We start from the raw sequence: 20,013 nt of genomic DNA on the forward strand, positions 1-20,013 counted from the left end.
AAAAAAAAAGTGCATAAAGATCATTTAACCCCCTTCCCTATTAAAAGTTTGAATCACCCCCCTTTTCCCATAAAAAAACAAACAAACAGTGTAAATAAAAATATATGGTATCGTCGCGTGCAGAAATGTCTGAATTATAAAAATATATCGTTAATTAAACCGCACGGTCAATGGTGTACGCGCAAAAAAATTCCAAAGTCCAAAATAGTGCATTTTTGGTCACTTTTTATATCATGAAAAAATGAATCAATAAGTCCTATCAATGCAAAAATGGTACCGCTAAAAACTTCAGATCACGGCGCAAAAAATGAGCCCTCATAACACCCCATACGCGGAAAAATAAAGTTATAGGGGTCAGAAGATGACAATTTTAAACGTATTAATTTTCCTGCATGTAGTTATGATTTTTTCCAGAAGTACGACAAAATCAAACCTATATAAGTAGGATATCATTTTAATCGTATGGACCTACAGAATAAAGATAAGGTGTCATTTTTACAGAAAAATGTACTAAGTAGAAACGGAAGCCCCCAAAAGTTACAAAACAGCGTTTTTTCCAATTTTGTCTCACAATGATTTTTTTTTTTCGTTTCGCCATAGATTTTTGGGCAAAATGACTAATGTCATTACAAAGTAGAATTGGTGGCGCAAAAAATAAGCCATCATATGGATTTTTAGGTGCAAAATTGAAAGAGTTATGATTTTTTAAAGGCAAGGAGGAAAAAACGAAAATGCAAAAATGGAAAAACTCTCGGCCCTTAAGGGGTTAATTATAGAAATATATACATCTAGAGTACTCAATATCAGTTTTAGTCTTATGTTAAATTAAAGCTTAGTGATAAATGAATATATATATATATATATATATATATATATATATATATATATATATATATATATATAGAAACCAAAAACAGGCGCAGCACTCCAAAAAATAGTGTGATTTAATATCTCATGTCAGCATTACAACGTTTCAACTCCTCCTGGAGCCATTTTCAAGCACTATGCTTGAAAATGGCTCCAGGAGGAGTTGAAACGTTGTAATGCTGACATGAGATATTAAATCACACTATTTTTTGGAGTGCTGCGCCTGTTTTTGGTTTCTGTCTATGGAGGACTTTGATCGAGTCTTTTTTTGGACGCTGGCACCACCATTGTTTGCTGGACTGGATAAGTAGTGCTGCATTATTTTGGGACTATATATATATATATATATATATATATATATACACATACACAAGAAAAAAGAAAGATAGCCGGCACAACAGCCTAATACACGGGTGCACACTGCCATGGCATCAGAGTATACAAAAAAAGAGGATTGCAGCAGCACACATTGGTCAAAAAAATTGAGGCTCTTAGCACACTTTTTGATCAAAACGTGTCCCCCATCCACCACGGGGAGGTGGCCTCATTTAGGATGGAACCTAGCACAAATTCTGAGCCTAACACTCAACTATCCACTCACCTCTGCTGAGCATATAGCCTCTGACATGGTGACATGCTGGATCCATTTAAAACTCCACCTGTGAGAAAGGGGGAGGGGTGCACAGCTAAACAGGGTGCCATTACCCCCTGAATTGTACACACAAGAAAAAAGAAAGATAGCCGGCACAACAGCCTAATACACGGGTGCACACTGCCATGGCATCAGAGTATACAAAAAAAAGAGGATTGCAGCAGCACACATTGGTCAAAAAAATTGAGGCTCTTAGCGCACTTTTTGATCAAAACGTGTCCCCCATCCACCACGGGGAGGTGGCCTCATTTAGGATGGTACCTAGCACAAATTCTGAGCCTAACACTCAAATATATATATATATATATATATATATATATGTTTATTTAGTCATTCTATCAAATCTGAGCTTTTGATAAGAGCATACCACTGTGATTGTATGATGTAATTACACATCACTGTAGTTATGATCCTCCCCCCTTAATTAGATTTTACATCACGAATACATAACCATTGGGTTCATATAGATGTTCTTATCTTTTTATAGGTCACCATTTCTCACAGCAAGATACGAATCATCCACCAGTCCAAACACGTCCACCATTCCTTTCACCTGGTAAGTATTTGTCATTTCTGTACTTGCTCTCTCCTCATTTTTCTCTTTTCTTCAATTTTCTTTTATTCTTTTTTTCTTTCTTTTTTATCTGGTAGTGAAAAGTTGTTATTCTATTTATTAGTATCCATCATTGGTTCAATTACTTTAATTATCTAGACAAGTATCACATTATTTCTAACCTCTCACTCTAAATATTTATATGTACATAAATAATTTTTCCTTTAATATCTCCAACCAATCAATGTAGAAAGGCTGCATATGAAAAACCTTCATTTAGTCCTTTTAGGGATCTACAATTCAATCTGTAGAACCACTTAGCTTCTTCATTTTGGAGGATGTTATCCACATCCCCTCTTCTTGGACCCATTTTAATTTGGTTAATCCCCCAGAATTTCAATGTTTCAATCCTTCCTCCATGTTTGGATCTCACATGTCTTGACAACGGTGTGTCAGTGCTTGTTCTGATGGTACTAAAGTGTTTTCCCACTCTCCTCCTAAATTCTTGTGTGGTTTTGCCCACATAGAATAATTGGCAATCACGCATTGCTCCATAGACAACATTCTGACTACTACAATTTATAAAATCCCTCATGATGTAGTTCCTCCCATCTAGGGGATTATTGAAGGATTACATTTTTAGGATATGTTTGCAGATAACACAATGGCCACAGGGGTAAGATCCTACAGGTATATTAGGTAACCATGTGGTCCTATTTTTGTTTTTGGAGGTGAAGATCTAGGCACATACACAGAGCACATATCATTTTGGGGCAGATATTTTGAAGACTTCTTGATTTTTTGGGAGGGCACAAAATCACTATTCTTGGAATTTGTGGATAAATTAAAGTGTAGCTCCCACCATCCATTTTTTTTCTTTCTGTCCCTGCCTATTGCCCATCTATCCCTAACCCCCTCCCTGCCTTTACATTTTTTTTTACTATATTAAAATGCCTTTTTGTCTGCCTGGTAGTGTGCTCACTACCAGGCAGACTTCCCCAGCAGGCACCACGTCACTGATGCCTGCTGGGGCCGGCACTTCCGCCCTTAGCTCACTATACAGGGTGCCTCCAGCTGTTTCACCACTACAACTCCCAGCTTGCCCTGACATCTACTGGCTGTCAGGGCATTCTGGGAGTTGTAGTGGTGAAACAGCTGGAGGCACCCTGTGGTGAAAACAATAACTTTGCTTAACCAGCGCAGCAGTGCTACTTCGTGAGCAGCAGCGGCAGCGGCATTCTCCAGAACCCCGCTGCCCAACCACCCCACCCCCATGCCTCTAGTACTGAGCGGCGGCACTCCCCCGAACCCCGCTTCCCCCACCCCATTCCTCCAGTGGTGAAGACTTACCGGAGGATCAATGAGCTGCCTCCGGACAGGGTAACGGGGGCGGGCGGGCGGGGCCGCGCGCGAGGCCAGTGGAGCTGGCCAATGCGTACAGCCCCAGCTATCAGCGTGCTCGCTCTCGCCTGTTTGATTGACAGGGGGGAGCGAGCACCGCAGTGACTGGATTTCGACTCATTGCCTGGCTTAAATGAGTTGAAATCCAGTAGTGACGTCACTGCAGAATGCATTCGGCCACTGGGAGGGCGACCCCTAGTGGCCGAATTTAAAAGTGATAATTAAATCCTTCAATAATCCCCTAGATGGGAGGAACTGCATCATTAGGGATTTTATAAATTGTAGTGGTCGGAATGTAGTCTATGGAGCAATGTGTGATTGACAATCAATCTACATCGGCAAAACAACACAAGAATTTAGGAGGAGAGTGGGAAAACACTTTAGTACCATCAGAACAAGCACTGACACACCGTTGTCAAGACATGTAAAATCCAAACATGGAGGAAGGATTGAAACTCCGGGGGATTAACCAAATTATAATGGGCCCAAGAAGAGGGGATGTGGATACATCCTCCAAAAGGAAGAAGCTAAGTGGATCTACAGATTGAATTGTAGATCCCCAAAAGGACTAAATGAAGGTTTTTCATATGCAGCCTTCCTACACTGATTGGTTGGAGATATTAAAAGGAAAAATTATTTATATACATATAAATATTTAGAGTGAGAGGTTAGAAATAATGTGATACTTGTCTAGATTATTAATGTAATTGAACCAATGAAGGATACTAAAAAATAGAACAACAACTTTCCACTACCAGATTAAAAGAAAAAGGAAAAAAAAGAAAGAAAAAGAAAAACAGAATAAAAGAACATCGAAAAAAAGAGAAAAATGAGAAGAGAGCAAGAACAGAAATGACCATTACTTACCAGGTGAAAGGACTGGTGGACGTGTTTGGACTGGTGGGTGGTTCGGATCTTGCTGTGAGAAATGGTGACCTATAAAAAGATAAGAACATCTATATGAACCCAATGGTTATGTATTCGTGATGTAAAATCTAATTAAGGGGAGCGATAACTACAGTGATGTGTAATTACATCATACAATCACTGTGGTATGCTCTTATTAAAAGCTCAGATTCGATAGAATAATGACAAAATAAACACACACACACACACACATATATTTATTTTGCAACGAAGAATTATTCATTTATCACGAAGCTTTAATTCAACATAAAACAAACAGATACTGCGTATTCTAGAAGCATACATTTCTATAATGAATTGAATGTGACATAATAAAATGATTAAAAACAGTTCCTGATTAAATTAAAATAATACATAAGGGGAATATCAAAAGAAAAATAGATCCACAGCATAGACCAAAAACATACTAATTGGTATACCACCAAATCCTATATAATTAATATACTGCAGCAATATTGATCATTATTAATCATTAGTACAATAACTTACCTATGCTAGTTGATAATGGAGATAGGGAGGCTAGCTGATAGACAGGATCGAGAGGGATATCACATGATCCAACGATGACGTTTACCTGGAAGAATCATGTGATACAGGTATAGGACCTGTGAGGTAGGGCTGGGCGGTATACCGGTTCATACCGGATACCGTTTTTTTTCCCTCTGACTGTATGAATTTTGCCCCATACCGCTATATCGGTGGGGCCCCTCCCCCCGCTCATGAATGAATTACAGAGCCCACGGCTCCTTTCTGTCAGGGGAGAGCAGAATGAAACTCCTCATCCCCGCTCCCCCTGCAGTTTCAGGCCGGCTCCTCTCTGCAATCAGAGCCAGGGGAAAGCGCAGAAACTGCATCCCCTGGCTCTGATGTTTCCCGGAGCCCCGAGCCGGCTCCCTGCTCCAGTCCACCTCTCCCCTCTCTTCGCCAGTGTTCATAACAAGCGCCCGCTCCCCTTGGTCCTGCGGCGTAAGGCAGAGCATTTCGCCGCATTTCTTCTAGTTCCGGCGCCCGCTCCTGAGGCCCCTAGTGCACGCCGCAGGACGAGGGGAGCGAGTGCTTCAGGGGCGGACAGACTGCCTGTCAGGGGGCCCGCTGATCTTTGAAAGAGCGGCGGGCCCCCCTCACACAACGCACGTGAGCTGCACCGCTGCTGCTCACTGTTCTTAAGTGGCCGTGACGCATAATAGCGCAGTGGGCACTTTAGATCAAAATTTCAAATTCCATCCTGGCGGAAGTGTCAGCATTCTGCGCTGAACGCTTCCGCCAGAGAGGATCCTATGTCCGGGCAGGAAGCGCCCACCTTACTGCACTGATGACAGGGACACTTCCCAGCAGCCGCATCAGCGCACAGGTGAGGAGGAGGGGGGTTAATGGAAGCAGAGGGGGTAATGGAATAAGGGGCAGGATAGGATAAATGAAAGGAGCAGGGGGGTTAATGGGTGCAGGGGGGTTAATGGAATGAGGGGCAAGATGGGGTTAATGGAATGAGGGGCAGGATGGGGTTAATGGGTGTAGGGGAGTTAATGGGTGCAGGGGGGTGAATGGAAAGAGGGGCAGGATGGGGTGAATGGAGAGATTTTCACTGCCCTGACTCCTCATCCCCTGTAGTGTAGAGCTGTGATAGACAGCAGCGGGGGAGTATACAGTACAATGCTGTTTCCCCAACCAGTGTGCATCCAGCTGTTGCAAAACTACAACTACCAGCATGCCCAGACATACGCATGCTGTCCAGGCATGCTTGGAGTAGTAGTTTTGCTACAGCTGGAGGCACACTGGTTGGGGAAACCCCGATGTTCTGACACTTTAACAAGCCCTTCCCCCCCACCCCCAAAATACCGTTAAATACTGTGATACCGCGATAATTTAAAAAAATACTGTGATACACATTTTTGGTCATATCGCGCAGCTCTACTGTGCGGATCAGATGAGTAATATAAACAAGGACGTCACTGATCCCGCGAAGATAAACAAAGGGTGTCAGAACGACGTAAGGATTGTAACAACACACGTGACCACACGGAACCCGGAAGTATGTGGACCATGGCAACGTACAAAAGCGCAGGTCCGGAAACTACCTGCATATAAGTAAGGAGACTATTGGCTAATAAAAGGTGCAATAGGTTTGTTTACCTGACCACTCAGGGAGCGGAACTGACATGGTCAATAAGAAACTAAATCGGATTGTAGAAGCGGAGTGGAAGGTCTCCTCCGCCTACAGACAGAGGATATTTAAACCCAGCAATCTAGACGTTTACGTCCGGCGAAACGTCGGGGGGGGGGGGGGGGTTGGGTGTAAGTGTGTCTAATTTTAACAGCAGCATTGGGACAGTCTATACAATTTAATTAATAGAGTTGGATCCAAAAGGAAATGAATCCGATAAAAAATAAGAATGCAATCAAATAAGAGGAGTCACATATCCAACTACCTGAAAAATATAAATGGGAATGAATAACAATAACCCTAGTCTGACCCGATGTCTGTGGTTTTAATCCACTATTTTTGATTTCTCACAAAATTCACAATTTTTATTGAGATAAATAAAAGTTAAATTTTATATTGTAGGGTTCCCTAGCTTTGGGAATTTAGCCCCAGGAAGCCCGAATGGGAATTTGAGAAAAAGTCATATATCCCTGGGAGACCCCTTATGGGTAATTGGATTAATAGCACAATTACTAACAACATATTTGCAAATTATACATTATACGATTTATAGCAAATTATTAAACACCATACACAGCTTCTTTCTTACACTGAACAACCCCCTTTAATCAAAAACAGTCCTGCCCACTGCAATGGAAAAAGTCACATATTCTCTAACATCACATCGCATTCCATTAAGGCTCAGAGTACATTGGGCTGCACATAGGATCACGCTTGGTAATTCCATGACATAGAAAGCATTTCCTAGATCATGTGCATTAGATTACAAACTCAGCATCATATTTCTAAAGTTATAACAAAAAAAACTGTGCTATCAAGGATACCAAGCAGCCATAATAACCTACCGTCCTTCTTTGATTGTTGGGGCAGAACTTTTATTAGCAAGTTCTTGTGACAGAAGTGGGAGTAGATTGATAACAACGATATTCTGACTCTCATCATCCTCCAGGTTATACATTGCTTTCACTGGAAACAGGTGGGTTCTGTAAAGACAATAGGGTACAGAAGCAATAAAAATATGTGCAAAGTGTATTATGGTAAAAAGGAGATTTTTTTTTAACACTTACCGTAAAATCTCTTTCTCGAAGAATCCATTTTGGGACACAGAACGTGGGTGTATCTTGCTGTCTCTAGGAGGTGTGACACTATGGTAATAAAAAAAAAGTCAGCTCCTCCCAGCAGGATATACCCGCCTTCGGGCTCTGAGCTAGTCAGTTTAAGTTCCAGAGCAAAAGGAGGAGACCAATAGGTCAAAGAGAGACCCAAAAACTGTCCGAGAACCAGAAGAAAAAAACATAACTGAATACACCCTCGGACAGAGAACCAAAGGAAAAAAACCCAAAAAGGGCGGGAGCTGTGTCCCCCAATGGATCCTTCGAGAAAGAGATTTTACGGTAAGTGTTAAAAAATCTCCTTTTCTCTATCGGCTCCATTGGGGGACACAGACCGTGGGACGTACCAAAGCCGTCCCTTGGGTGGGCAGATAAGTAATCAGGCAGACGGCCGGTCCACTGCTGCCTGCAACACTTTACGCCCCAGACTAGCATCAGCCGATGCGAAAGTATGAACTCGGTAAAAAACCTCGAGAAGTATGCCCGCCTTGCAATCTGCGAGGCCGGGGCTCTATTCTGGAGAGCCCAGGATGCCCCAACAGAAAGTGTGGCATGAGCCACAACCCTGAAAGGAGGAATCTTCCCCTTACAGCGAAGGCTTCCGAAACGGCAGACCGGATCCACCGAGAAATGGTAGCCTTGGAAGCAGGTGGTCCCATGCGACGACCTTCCGTAAGGACGAAACGAAAAAGTGATGGAGAGATAAGACCGAACAGCTCGAACTACGTCCAGCTTGCGTAGTAAGCGCTCCTAGAATGAGAAGAAACCGGACAAAAAGGACGGTATGACCATGTCCACATTGAGATGAAAGGCCGAGCCCACCTTAGGTAAAAAGAAAGGATCTGGCCGGAAAATGACCTTGTCCAGTTGGATCACCAGAAACGGGGAACAGCAGGAAAAAAGCTGCCAATTCAGACACCCTCCGGATGGAGGTGATAGCCACAAGAAACGCCACTTTCCAAGAAAGGAGGCGGAGAGACACCTCTCTAAGGGGCTCAAAGGGTGCACCCTGGAGGGCACTCAGAACCAAATTCAAGTCCCAAGAGAGAGAAGGTGACCGATAAGGAGAAACAGCGTGCGCCACTCCTTGCAGGAAGGACCGGACATGAGGATTAGAAGCCAGGGGCCGCTGGAAAATTCCAATATGTTAATCGGAAGTAGGGTCTCCGGAGGAGACCAGAGTCCCTGAACCGTCCAATCCCTGAACACGCCGCCCCAGCCCGACAGGCTGGCATCCACTGTAACAACCTGCCAGTGAAGGGGATAGAAAGGAGCAAAACCACCAGAGCAGAGACTGACGGACCCTGAGAGGGAGAAAAATCTAACGATCGAGGGACAGAGGGAGACCTGTGCCATCGAGAGAGAATCGCCAGTTGACAGGGGTGGTAATGAAAACGGCAAAGGGTACGGCCTCCATAGTTGCCACCATACGACCCAGGACTTCCATACAAGTGCGGATAGAGACTGATACCTGGGTCCAAAGGGAGCGGACCCCCGCCCGGAGTTTGTCCGGCGGAAGACAAATTCGGGCAGAGGCCGTACGAATCGAAATTCCAGAACGGTTAGAGACTGGGTAGGACGGAGGACTGACTTGTCCCGGTTGACCATCCCCCCGAAGAGAATCAGGGTGTGGAGAGTGACGTCCAGATTCTCCAGAGTCTGGGCTCTGGTTGGAGCCTTGATGAGAAGGTCGTCCAGATAGGGTATCACTAAGATACCCCTCGACCGTAACAATCACTGGCGCAAGGATCTGTAAAGACCCGAGGAGCCGTGGCTAGACCAAAGGGGAGGGCTACGAATTGAAAATGCCCCTCCGGAACCGCAAGCAGAGGTACCGATGATGGCCCAGAAATATTGGCACATGGAGGTAGGCATCCCTGATGACCACCGATGAAGGAACTCCCCTTGTTCCAGGGACGCCACCACCGAGCGGAGAGATTCCATTCAGAAGTGGCGGATGAGAAGGAGACGGTTGAGACGCTAGAGGTCTAGGATTGGTCGCACAGAACCTTCCTTCTTGGGGACCACAAAAAGATTTGAATAGAAACCCCGAAAACGTTCCCCCGGAGGGGCGGGAACGATAACCCCCTGGAGAAGCAGAGACTGGGGAGCCACTCGAAATTCCTTTGCCAGACGGGGGGGCCCGGGATTGAAAGAAGCGATCCCTCGGAAGGGAGGCAAATTCGATCCGGAAACCGTTGGACACCACGTCCCTGACCCAAGGGTCCTGAATGTGTGAGGTCCAGATGTCTCGGAAAAAACAAGAGAAGACATCCCACCCGAAAAGAAACCGCAGGTGGGGGCCTCACTTCATGCCGAAGTGGGATTGCGGTTGTCCGGTTTAAGCGGTTGGAGTCCGACTTCCAAGACGGCGTGCCCGGAACGAGGGTGCCTGCCCGGACCCATTACTGGGGCCAGAGGTCCGAAGGACCCAAAGGAAAAGGACTTTCTTTGGGAAGTAGGGCGAGCCTTAGCGTGAGGTAACAAGGAACTCCTACCTCCCATTGCCTCAGAGAGAATCTCATCAAGGCGTTTGCCAAAAAGACGGCCGCCCGTAAGGGGAAGCTCAATGAGAGACGTTTTGGAAGCGGCATCCGTATTCCAAGCTTTAAGCCACATAGAGTGGCGGAGGGCCGCTAGGTGACCCACAGCAAAGGCAGAACAGCGGGCTGACTGCATGGAAGCTGCGCACAGAAAGTCCACAGCTTTAGCGCATTGGATAGCCAGAGCAGATAGATCCTCTGGGGGGTGTCCCGCTAAGATATCCTGATGGAGCTTTTGGCACCACTTCGACAGGGCCTTGAACACCCATGTCGAGGCGAAGATGGGAATAAGAGAAGAGCCAGCTGCTTCAGAAGCGAACTTCGCTAAAAAAGATTCTACCTTCTTGTCCGCGGGATCCATGACGGCAGCGGCATCTGCCAGGAGCAGTATAGTCGCCTTAGAGATCCGGGAGATTGGTGGATCCACAGAGGGAGGGGAAGCCACCTTAGCGACAAGGTCCTTGTCAAATGGGTCACGCTCTTGAATTGTCTTGAATCCCGGGAATCTCTTGTCTGGATGTTTCCATGCGGATTCCAGAATGTCATCAAAGTCAGCGAGAGAGCTGAACCTTTTAGGTGCTGGCTTAGTACGATGAAAGGATACTTCTGGATAGACATCCGAAGATCCTGGGTCCTCGAAGGGAAAGGTGTCTCTTATGGCTGTCACCAATGAGATCACCATAGAAATTGAGTCCGAGCGGTCCTCTGTGTCAGATGCCGGTTCGGAAGCCTCGTCCATTAGTTCACCAGGGGCATGTGAATGAGTAGAGGCAGTCTTGTAGAGGGCGATCCAGACCGGGTACGCGGCTCTGGCGTGGCAGAGCAGCGACACCGAGAACGTCCTCCAGAGGAGCGACGTTTGTGCCCAGATGATAGGGAGGGGCGGGACCCGCGAAGAGAACGCCCACGTCTATCCGAAGACTCAATGGAAGAGTCAGACGAGGCACCCCTAGCACGCTTGTGAGAGCGTGAGGTACGAGGGGACGAAGAGCGGGCCCTCTCAGAGGTCCTGTGCCGGAATGACCCCTTCAAAGCGGCCAGTTCGCGGGAGGCCCCCGCCACCGAACGGGAGACTTGGGACAAGTCAGCCATACACTGGGTCAGGGAAGAAACCCAGGCTGGAGGAGCGGCTGAACCCACCAGACCGAAGGGGCATCAGGGGGCACCAGGGGGTCTGGGGGAGCAGAGGAGCATGCAGAGCCAGCAGGCTCAGCGGAGCAAGGCATCTTGGTATTACTGTGCTCACAGGTATAGTAAGTCACTAAATTCCCAGGTTTCTGTTTAGAGGGATGAACAGCCCTGGGTACGGACATGTTAAAAAGGAGAAGGCAGGCACTTTCTCACCCAGATCTGTGTCCCCTGTCAGCTGCAGTGAGAAGACATTGCTCCATGCAGCAGCTAGACTCATAAGGCCAGCCAATAGGGAGGGAGGGGCGTGCCTAGCACAAAGTAACTGACCCCTAAACACAGAAAATAGCGGCCACGACACTGATTGGGCGCTGCTTCGCGCCTCTGAGAGCTCCCCCCGGTCAGTGGGCGGAGCTACAGCGTCGGGGAAGAAGTGTCATGGCGCCCGCTCCTTGTCCCGAGCGCCCATATAACTGTATATGCGCTCGGGGGAACGGAGCGCCCGGCTCATAACAGCACCGCGGCTGCAGCCGCGTATAAGGCGCTGTGAAGAGAGAAATAAGCAGCCGCTGAGAGCTCTCGAGCTGAAAAAGCGCAGCGGCTGACAGCCGCATATGAGGTGCTAAGTAGTGTCCAAAAACACACAACACACACACAAAGGATTTTTTGTAATAATATATGCCCCCTTAGTGAAACTGCTCCCCAGCAAATGCAGCCCCTGTTAAAAAAAAAAAAGCCCCAAAAACTGAGGTGGGCCAAAACAGGGGGTATCCAGAGATTGCGAGGCTGTACCTGTGGAAAAAGGTACCTCAGTCAGAAGAACTTACCTAATGGAGCCTTCAGTGAAGTCTTCAGCCAGCTTATGGTCCCTGCATCACGCCTGGCTGCTATGCGCGAGCAAGGAGAGCAGAGACATAGGGGGACCCGGACCCATGAGGTACCACCCAGGCGCTGACCGTTGGCGAGGGGGGGTTAACAGCACATATACGCAATGTCTGTGCCCCCTTACTTGCAATGGGGAAACAGGGAACCGCAGGCCTGAGTCCCCACCTGAAAACAGAAAGAAGAAGGAATGAAGAAACTAACACGTCCCTATACTAGGAAAACAAAGAACAAAGACCTAGTCTGGATAGCCCAGACCAGTCCACCTCCTTCAGACACTAAGCTTAAACTGAAGGCGGGTATATCCTGCTGGGAGGAGCTGACTTTTTTTATTACCATAGTGTCCCACCTCCTAGAGACAGCAAGATACACCCACAGTCTGTGTCCCCCAATGGAGCCGATAGAGAAATGGGAATGTCAGCTCACAGCCCAAAGATTCCCTGTCAGACTCCCAGGAGCAACATTTGGCCTGCACCTCTTGAGATTTAAAGTATCCAGAAATGTCATAGTATTACTGAAACTTAGTGTCAGGAGTAAAACCATATCAGTGCTTCCTATTTAGGAATGGTGGGGGTAACCTGATGGAAATGCCTCTCTCAGTATTTGAGGAGACAAGTAATAAATCACAAGCAAAATCAAGACAAGGACATCAATGCATATACACACCCTTCTCCTGCCTGGTCCAGATCCACAACATAATCATCCTGAAAATCCTCGACCACTGTCTTCCTCAAGTGTTCCTGCACCAGAAAAGAGGAAATTACAGACAACAATTCACTGACCTCAACCAACAGATGGCAAGTTGAGTAGTTATAATGGATGTGTACTGGCTTTTGAGGTTGTTACTTAATATATTTTTATTAGCATTATTGAAATAGAAACTACTTACGGGTATGTTCACTTAGTTTATTTAAAAAAGCATCACTATCCATGTGCAAAAACAACCTTTGATTTAAGCACTTTTGATGTGGGTTGTCAGGCAGTTTTAAAAAAAATTTTTTTTTTTTTAAGATCCCACTGATTTCAAAGTGAACTTCCAAACAGAATCACTCTAAAGAAGTAACATGTCAATACTTTTTTTCTTGGAAACCATGAAAGTCATTGGTTTCCATTTTGATGGCTTCTTTGCCCATGTGAACTCTCAGAAAACTAAGGACGATAAAATAAAACACAAATGGGGAAGATTTATCAGCTTGCCGCTTACATTTTTAAAAAGGCCTCTGAAAAAGCGGTAATTACTCACCGGTAAGTCTGTATCCTTGTAGTCAGGACAGCACCAGAGATGAACTCCTCCCCCAGGGACAGGAAACCTGAGGCTTAAAAGGAAGTGCATCTCTCCCAAGCCCCAGTGAATTACCGCATTTATCGGCGTATAACACGCATTTTTTAGGCTAAAATTTTTAGCCTAAAGTTTATCTGCGTGTTATACGCCGATAAGTCGCTGCAGTTCAATTAATTAAAGCGGGCGCTTTAAATCAATGAACTGCAGCGGCTTTTTCAGGTGCAGAGACCTGCCGTCGCTGCCGGCTTCTCTGCCCCTGCCTGTCCTGGGGTCTAGAGCCGCCCTGCTGCCGCCGCTTCTCTCCCCCTAGCTATCGGTGCCGCTGCCCCATTGCCGGCGCGGATAGCCAGGGGGAGAAGGGGCAGCAGCACCCGTTGCTTCCCCCATCCCCAGTTGTATAATTGCCTGTTGCCAGGGTCGGGTCCGCGCTGCTTCTAGCCTCCAGTGTGGCGTCCCCTGCGTCTTTGCTATGGGCTGCGAGACGCAATGACGAGTGACGTCAATGGGGCAGCGGCACCGATAGCCAGGGGGAGAGAAGGGGCAGCAGCGCCGACAGCAGGGGGTGAGAAGCGGCGGCAGCAGGGCTCTAGACCCCAGGAAAGGCAGGGGAGAGAAGCGGGCAGCGACTGCTTCTCTCTCCCCCTTCCTTTCCTGGGGGCTTCTGCGGGGTAAGAAACAGTGTATTGGGGTATACACATGCACACACACACACACACTTCATTTTACCAAGGATATTTGGGTAAAAAAACTTTTTTTGCCCAAATATCCTTGGTAAAATGAGGGTGCATGTTATAGGCCGGTGCGTGGTATACCCCGATAAATACGGTACTGAGATATAGAAGACACTTCACTTCCACTGGTTAGCATATACAATAATATTACAATACCATAATTAACCAACACCACTAGGAAGAAAGTTTTTATTTAATTTTTTTCTACACCTCAGTGCATAACCTCCGTGCAAGGAAGAAAAGGGTGGGAATAGGTTGTGGTGCTGTCATGACTACGAGGAAACAGAATTACCAGTGAGTAATTACCAGCTTTCCCCCCCGTCACAACAGCACCACCAGAGAGTATACCAGAGTAAATCATTCTTTATAATTTAAAAAAGGAGTAATCCTTCAGATCTAAATCCCAGGAACCCTGAAGATCTCCGGACCCCAAATGGGCACCCCATCTCCCGGGACTAGCGTCTGTAGTAATTAACACCGGGGAAGGAAATCTCCAGTCTAGACCCCTGGATAGATTATTAACATCTAACCACCACCTAAGGGACTGAAGGACCACAGAGGAGAGAATGATTTTCCTATCTAGATCCACATGTGATCCATCCCAGAACTTTAAAAGTTCTATCTGAAGTGGTCTGGAATGAATCTGGGCCCAAGGAACCGCGGGAATGGCTGAGGTAAAAAGGCCTAATAAGGATATGCCCTTTATGATAGATTGAGAGGCAGAGACCTCCTGAACCAAGGACGTCAATTTTATAATTTTCTCTCATGGAAGATTTCTCCCAATTTATAAGCCACCCAATTTTTTCAGGATATCTACAGTAGGATTAAGAAAAGAGTACCTTTTCCTCTGTTTCTGCCACAAGGAGAAAGTCGTGTAGGTAAGGAACAAATATGCAGCCTCCTTCTCTGATGTGCGTCGACATCTCTGCGACAATCTTTGTGAACACCCTTGGGGCAACAGATATGCCAAAGGGGAGAGCGCAGAACTGAAGGTGAAAAAGCTGAGAGTTTATGTGAACAGCCAGTCTTAAATATTTTTTAAATTTTTTGTGGATAGGTACATGCAGGTAGGCGTCTTTAATCCAGGGATGCCATGAAGCAGTCTTTTGAAGATTTATGGTAGACTTCAGAGTCTCCATTTGAAACGCTTGTACTTGAGAAACAGGTTTAAGGGTTTTAAATTTATTATGACCCTGAATGTATTTATAATTTTTTTTTAATAAGAAATAGGGATGAATAAAACCCCTGACCCTGCTCTTCTAAAGGAATTGGTACTAATACCCCTTTCTGAAGGAGAGACTATACTTCTAGCTGAAGCTGACATTGCCCTGTAGTCCCTGATGGATCTATTGAAATTATAAAACGAGAAGGCGGCCCCCCCCCCCCCCCCCCCCAGCCCCAGCACGAAAAGGTCGGTTTTGTTTTGGGGGTTGAGAAAAGGGAAATCCTTTTTATCTCCAGCTTTCTCCAACACATCTGTAAGTAGAGAGCCAAAAAGTAATTCCCCCCCAATTCTTAAGCCATAAAGCCCTTCTAGCAGAACTTGCTAATGCTGCGGATCTGGCTGAAAGTCTTAGGGTATCAAATGAGGAGTCTGCTAAGGCTGCTGCTTTCCTGATGGTAGAAAGGGAAGATAGTAATTGATCTTTAGAGGCCTCATTTTGTAGGTCAGTTGATAATTGGTCAATCCATAGGAGCATGGATCTAGCTACAGATGTTCCCGCTATGTTGGGCTTTAGGGCTGCTCCTGCTGTTTCCCAAGTTCTCTTTAAGAAACCTTCTGCTTTTTTGTCCATAGGGTCTTTTAGTACCCCCAGGCCCTCAAAGGGCAAAGCTCCCTTTCTAGATACCTTTGATATGGCTACATTAATTTTTGGGGACCTATCCCAATTTTTTGTCACCGACTCATCAAAGGGGTATTTCCTATTTAAGGGCCTAGGGATGAAGGATTTCTTGTCCGGTACTTCCCACTCTTTTTTAATTAAGACACCGTTGTGTGAATAGGGAACATTCTACGCTTCCTGACTTCCAGTCCCTCGAACATTAAGTCTGGAATTGATTTGGGTTCTTTTTGTTCGTCTAACCCCATAGCTGATCTTACTGCTTTAACCAGCTGATCCGTAGCCTCCATAAGAAAAGATGGTTTACCAGATAAATCCTCCTCTGACGATAATGACTCATCTCCTGAATCAGAGAGCCGTAATTAAACCGTCTTCTTCTTCCTCCAATATGGGAATAGAAGTGGTTACTGCAGGCAGAGATGTGGTTACAGTAGGTTGTAATAGACCCTTAAGGGAGTCCTCAATCTTCTTCTTAACCATGTCTTGCATCTGTTGTAACTTCATTCGTACATGTCGCACAATTAGGTTTATCATAGTCTGGGGCTAACCCTATCTTTCGAATAGAATATTCTTTATGTTTAGGTTTTCTTGGACGCCTTCCTATGCGTATCATAGAAAAATTAACTAGGTGTCAATAACGCTTACCAAAAGAGAGAAGCAGAAAACTCACCACACCAAGCCTCTGTACGGTCCCGCTTGCCCGCTTCCTCCATGGAGCTCATGTTGAGTCATACTCCCTCCTGGAAGCTTGCTTAGCTGGCTGTCCCATGTATCCAAAAGGCAAGGGAGCAGAAAAGAGGATTTCCTCTTTTAAATTTGCCTCCCTTCCCTTGAGACCCAGCATCTTACATCATTTCTGGTCTCTCTCTGACTTCTGGCCGTCACATCCTGCAATCAGGTCATGTGACTGAAGCTCTGCCCCCAACATGGCCACGCAGCCACCAGAGCACACCAAGCAACCCCTTCTAATCCCCTGCAACATGCACGCCGCCTCACCATACCACTGCCGACGCTCCAGGTGAGGCCCGCACGACACAGGCGAGTGCCCGAAACTACGGGCCTGCGTGACGGAGACAAGATAGGTGGAGGGAGTGGGGAGGTGAGCAGGCTGGGGATACACAGGACTGCTCCCAACCAGGAGCCTTAAGGAGACTAACCCTTCCTGACACTGCAGGAACTGGCGCTTCCAGCCCCCTCAACCAGCACCCATCGGAAGTATGGAACTCCAGGCTTCCCAAAGGACAGGAAACCACTGGGGCTTGGGAGAGATGCACTTCCTTTTAAGCTTCAGGTTTCCTGTCACTGGGGGAGGAGGGGAATCTCTCTGGTTGTGCTGTTGTGACGGCATACAATAACACATTAAACAGTGAACCCTAATGGTCAAGCACCTCCCTCAGCAGGAGGGAACATAGATCTTCACACAGCCCTGTGCACCTGTCATGACAGGAGGGACATAGATGTGCACAGCCCTCGGAATCTCCAAACAGCTGAGGAGAGCAGCGAACGCAGAATTGCATAGGATGCAGTTCTGCATCTCACACCGGTTATATCCCTTTAATATTCATCACTTGGCCACTGTACTTACACTAAAAAACTACCTGTCACCAAACTTAACTTTTCATATATAGTTCCTTATGTAAATTATAAGACAATTTGCTGTTAAAATTCTCAACCTTTATGTTTTTAATGTGATTGAAAAAACAGCCACTAGGTGGCTCTGTTCTTTTCCCTGCCGCAAGTCAAACAGTTAGTGTGGTCTCCTCCTGGCCTGGCAGGAGACCAAACTCAGGAAGTGTGTGCGGGACATGATGAGGCACAGCTCTTGCAGGATTCAGTGACATAGCGCCTGCTGGGGAATGCCCACTTTCTCCTGCCGGGAGCTCACACAATGTGAACAAGGGAAAAGGTATGATACAGAGTTTTTTTTTGTTTGTTTTTTAAAGCTTAGAATAACATTTTAAGGGCAGGAGGGGTGTTAGGAGTAGTTAGGGAATATAACCTGAGTTAGTTTAGAAAACATGGTTTGATGAAAGGTGCTCTTTTATATAAAAAGATATTATATCATGTCTCTACATATAAACAGAACATTGCTTATCTACAGATCAAATACCAAATGTGAATTCAGGAATGTGCGCCACACATACGGGGGGAATTTATTTGGACTGGTGTTTCACATGTTGCATAGGTTTTAGGGTGCGTTCACACTGAGTAATTCAAGAGGAATTTACTCGAGTAATTCCTCTTGAATTCTCTCCAAATTAATGCACATCTCCTCTGCCCATTGACTTTAAATGTTTTTTTCTGCTGTCCAGATCACACTGCGGAAATTCTGCTAGCAGAATTCACATGCTGAATTCCTTTCCGCTTGAAGAAAGAACATGTTCATTCTTCGAGCAGAATCCAATAGAAGTCAATAGTAAAAAAAAAAAAAAAAATCTGCCTGACCCCGTTTTCAAGCAGAATTAAAGCGGAATTCGAGCAGAATTCAGAAAAGTAGATTAAAATAGCCTCCTCCTTCATTCCTCTTCATTTCCGCATGGAAATTCCGCCGAATTCCGCTTGATGGATAAAATGACAGAAGGCAACAATTTCCTGACCAAAATTATTCCTTGTGAATTCCTCAGTCTGAACGCACCCTTATTCAGCACTACAGCAATTGTTTTTATTTTTATGTTTATTTTTGCTCTATTTCTTTGTCTCAAGTAGTTTCTGTGTTGATAATAATACTAACATTTTAAATAAGCATTAAGAGCTGCTACACATCCTTTATGCAAAACATTTTTTAATCCAATGGATATATGGATATTTTTCCAGTGCGCTTTTCCTATTATTATCCTATTTAACTAGACAGTGAGCACCCTTACTTTCTTTTTAGGATAAATATGTATAAGGATTCAAAGAAATTCCTGCACTGGAGATTGGGTTTATCATGTGTTTTAGTAAATTCTATTCTATTCCTTTTGAATTAATTACTGATCCCACAGGAAACCTTGGCCTCTATCAGGTTCTGCTGTACATTTCTGTATTTTTGATGGCAAGAAAAAGCACACACAGTCTGCACTGCTATTCTTGATGTTAAAAGTACCATTAAAGAAGCACTCTGGAAAAAAATTCTAAATATATCGCAACATAAGCCATTAATAAATAATTATTTAAGAGGTTCTTGTGTATGCCTTGTGCTAACCTGTTTCAGCTAGGGTTTTCAGCCTGATTTGTATTCATAAATAAAGTGAATCTCTCATGCTGCCTACATTTTGCACGAGTTTTGGAATTTCCCAGTCTGGTGCTTCTCCCAATAAAATGGTGTTCTTTATTATTCCATCCTTAATATAATAAATATAAGTGGTAGCAACACAACGCGTTTCTAGCTCAGACCGAGCTCTTTATCAAGACTTGCATGGTTAAGAACTTAAAATGAACAAACTTCATACAGACCTACAGCACAACTTAAAGGCTGTGAGAAAAAGCTGTATTTCAGCTTAACATTGGACCCAGCACTGAAAACTAACAGTTAAAAAATGCCAGAATGAACATAAAATAAAGATAATAAATAACGTAAAAACATACTGATCTATCATATCGCTATCTAAAATGCAGACTTTAGTTCTGCAGCTGCACGATTAGTTTAGGACTCCGTTCTGAGTCTGGTCACTTCCTGCGCTGCGTTGGTGATGTTACTAATGGTGCACAGGCACTTCCCGCTATTTTTGTCCTGACATGGGAGTGAAGTTCTATTGATCGTGGACAGATCCAGAATCTGTGACAGTATGCCGCCGCAGTGTGATTAGTTTGGGACATACTTCTGGGATCCAGTCTTTGGGCACTATGCGTGCTGATGTGTGGGGATGTCCCGCTATGTGTCCGGAATAGAAATCTCAATACAAAAAGTATCATTGGTTGATAGAAAATTGTATATCCACAACTGTGACTGGT

General features: G+C 45.3%; 1 protein-coding gene across 4 annotated transcripts in view; it reads right to left on the reverse strand.

The window, feature by feature from the left end:
* The window catches only part of FANCD2 (FA complementation group D2), a 165,435-nt gene that overhangs the window by 86,393 nt on the left and 59,029 nt on the right, over positions 1-20,013 (reverse strand). For all 4 annotated transcript variants that reach the window (XM_056525269.1, XM_056525270.1, XM_056525271.1 and 1 more), the window contains 2 exons: positions 12,893-12,966; positions 7,407-7,544 (listed from right to left, as the gene is read on the reverse strand). In XM_056525269.1, the coding sequence (XP_056381244.1) occupies positions 7,407-7,544; positions 12,893-12,966 (212 nt within the window). The remainder of the gene's footprint in view (positions 1-7,406; positions 7,545-12,892; positions 12,967-20,013) is intronic.

The sequence above is a fragment of the Hyla sarda genome, chromosome 6 (genome assembly GCF_029499605.1).
Source record: "Hyla sarda isolate aHylSar1 chromosome 6, aHylSar1.hap1, whole genome shotgun sequence".
NCBI classification, from domain to species: domain Eukaryota; kingdom Metazoa; phylum Chordata; class Amphibia; order Anura; family Hylidae; genus Hyla; species Hyla sarda.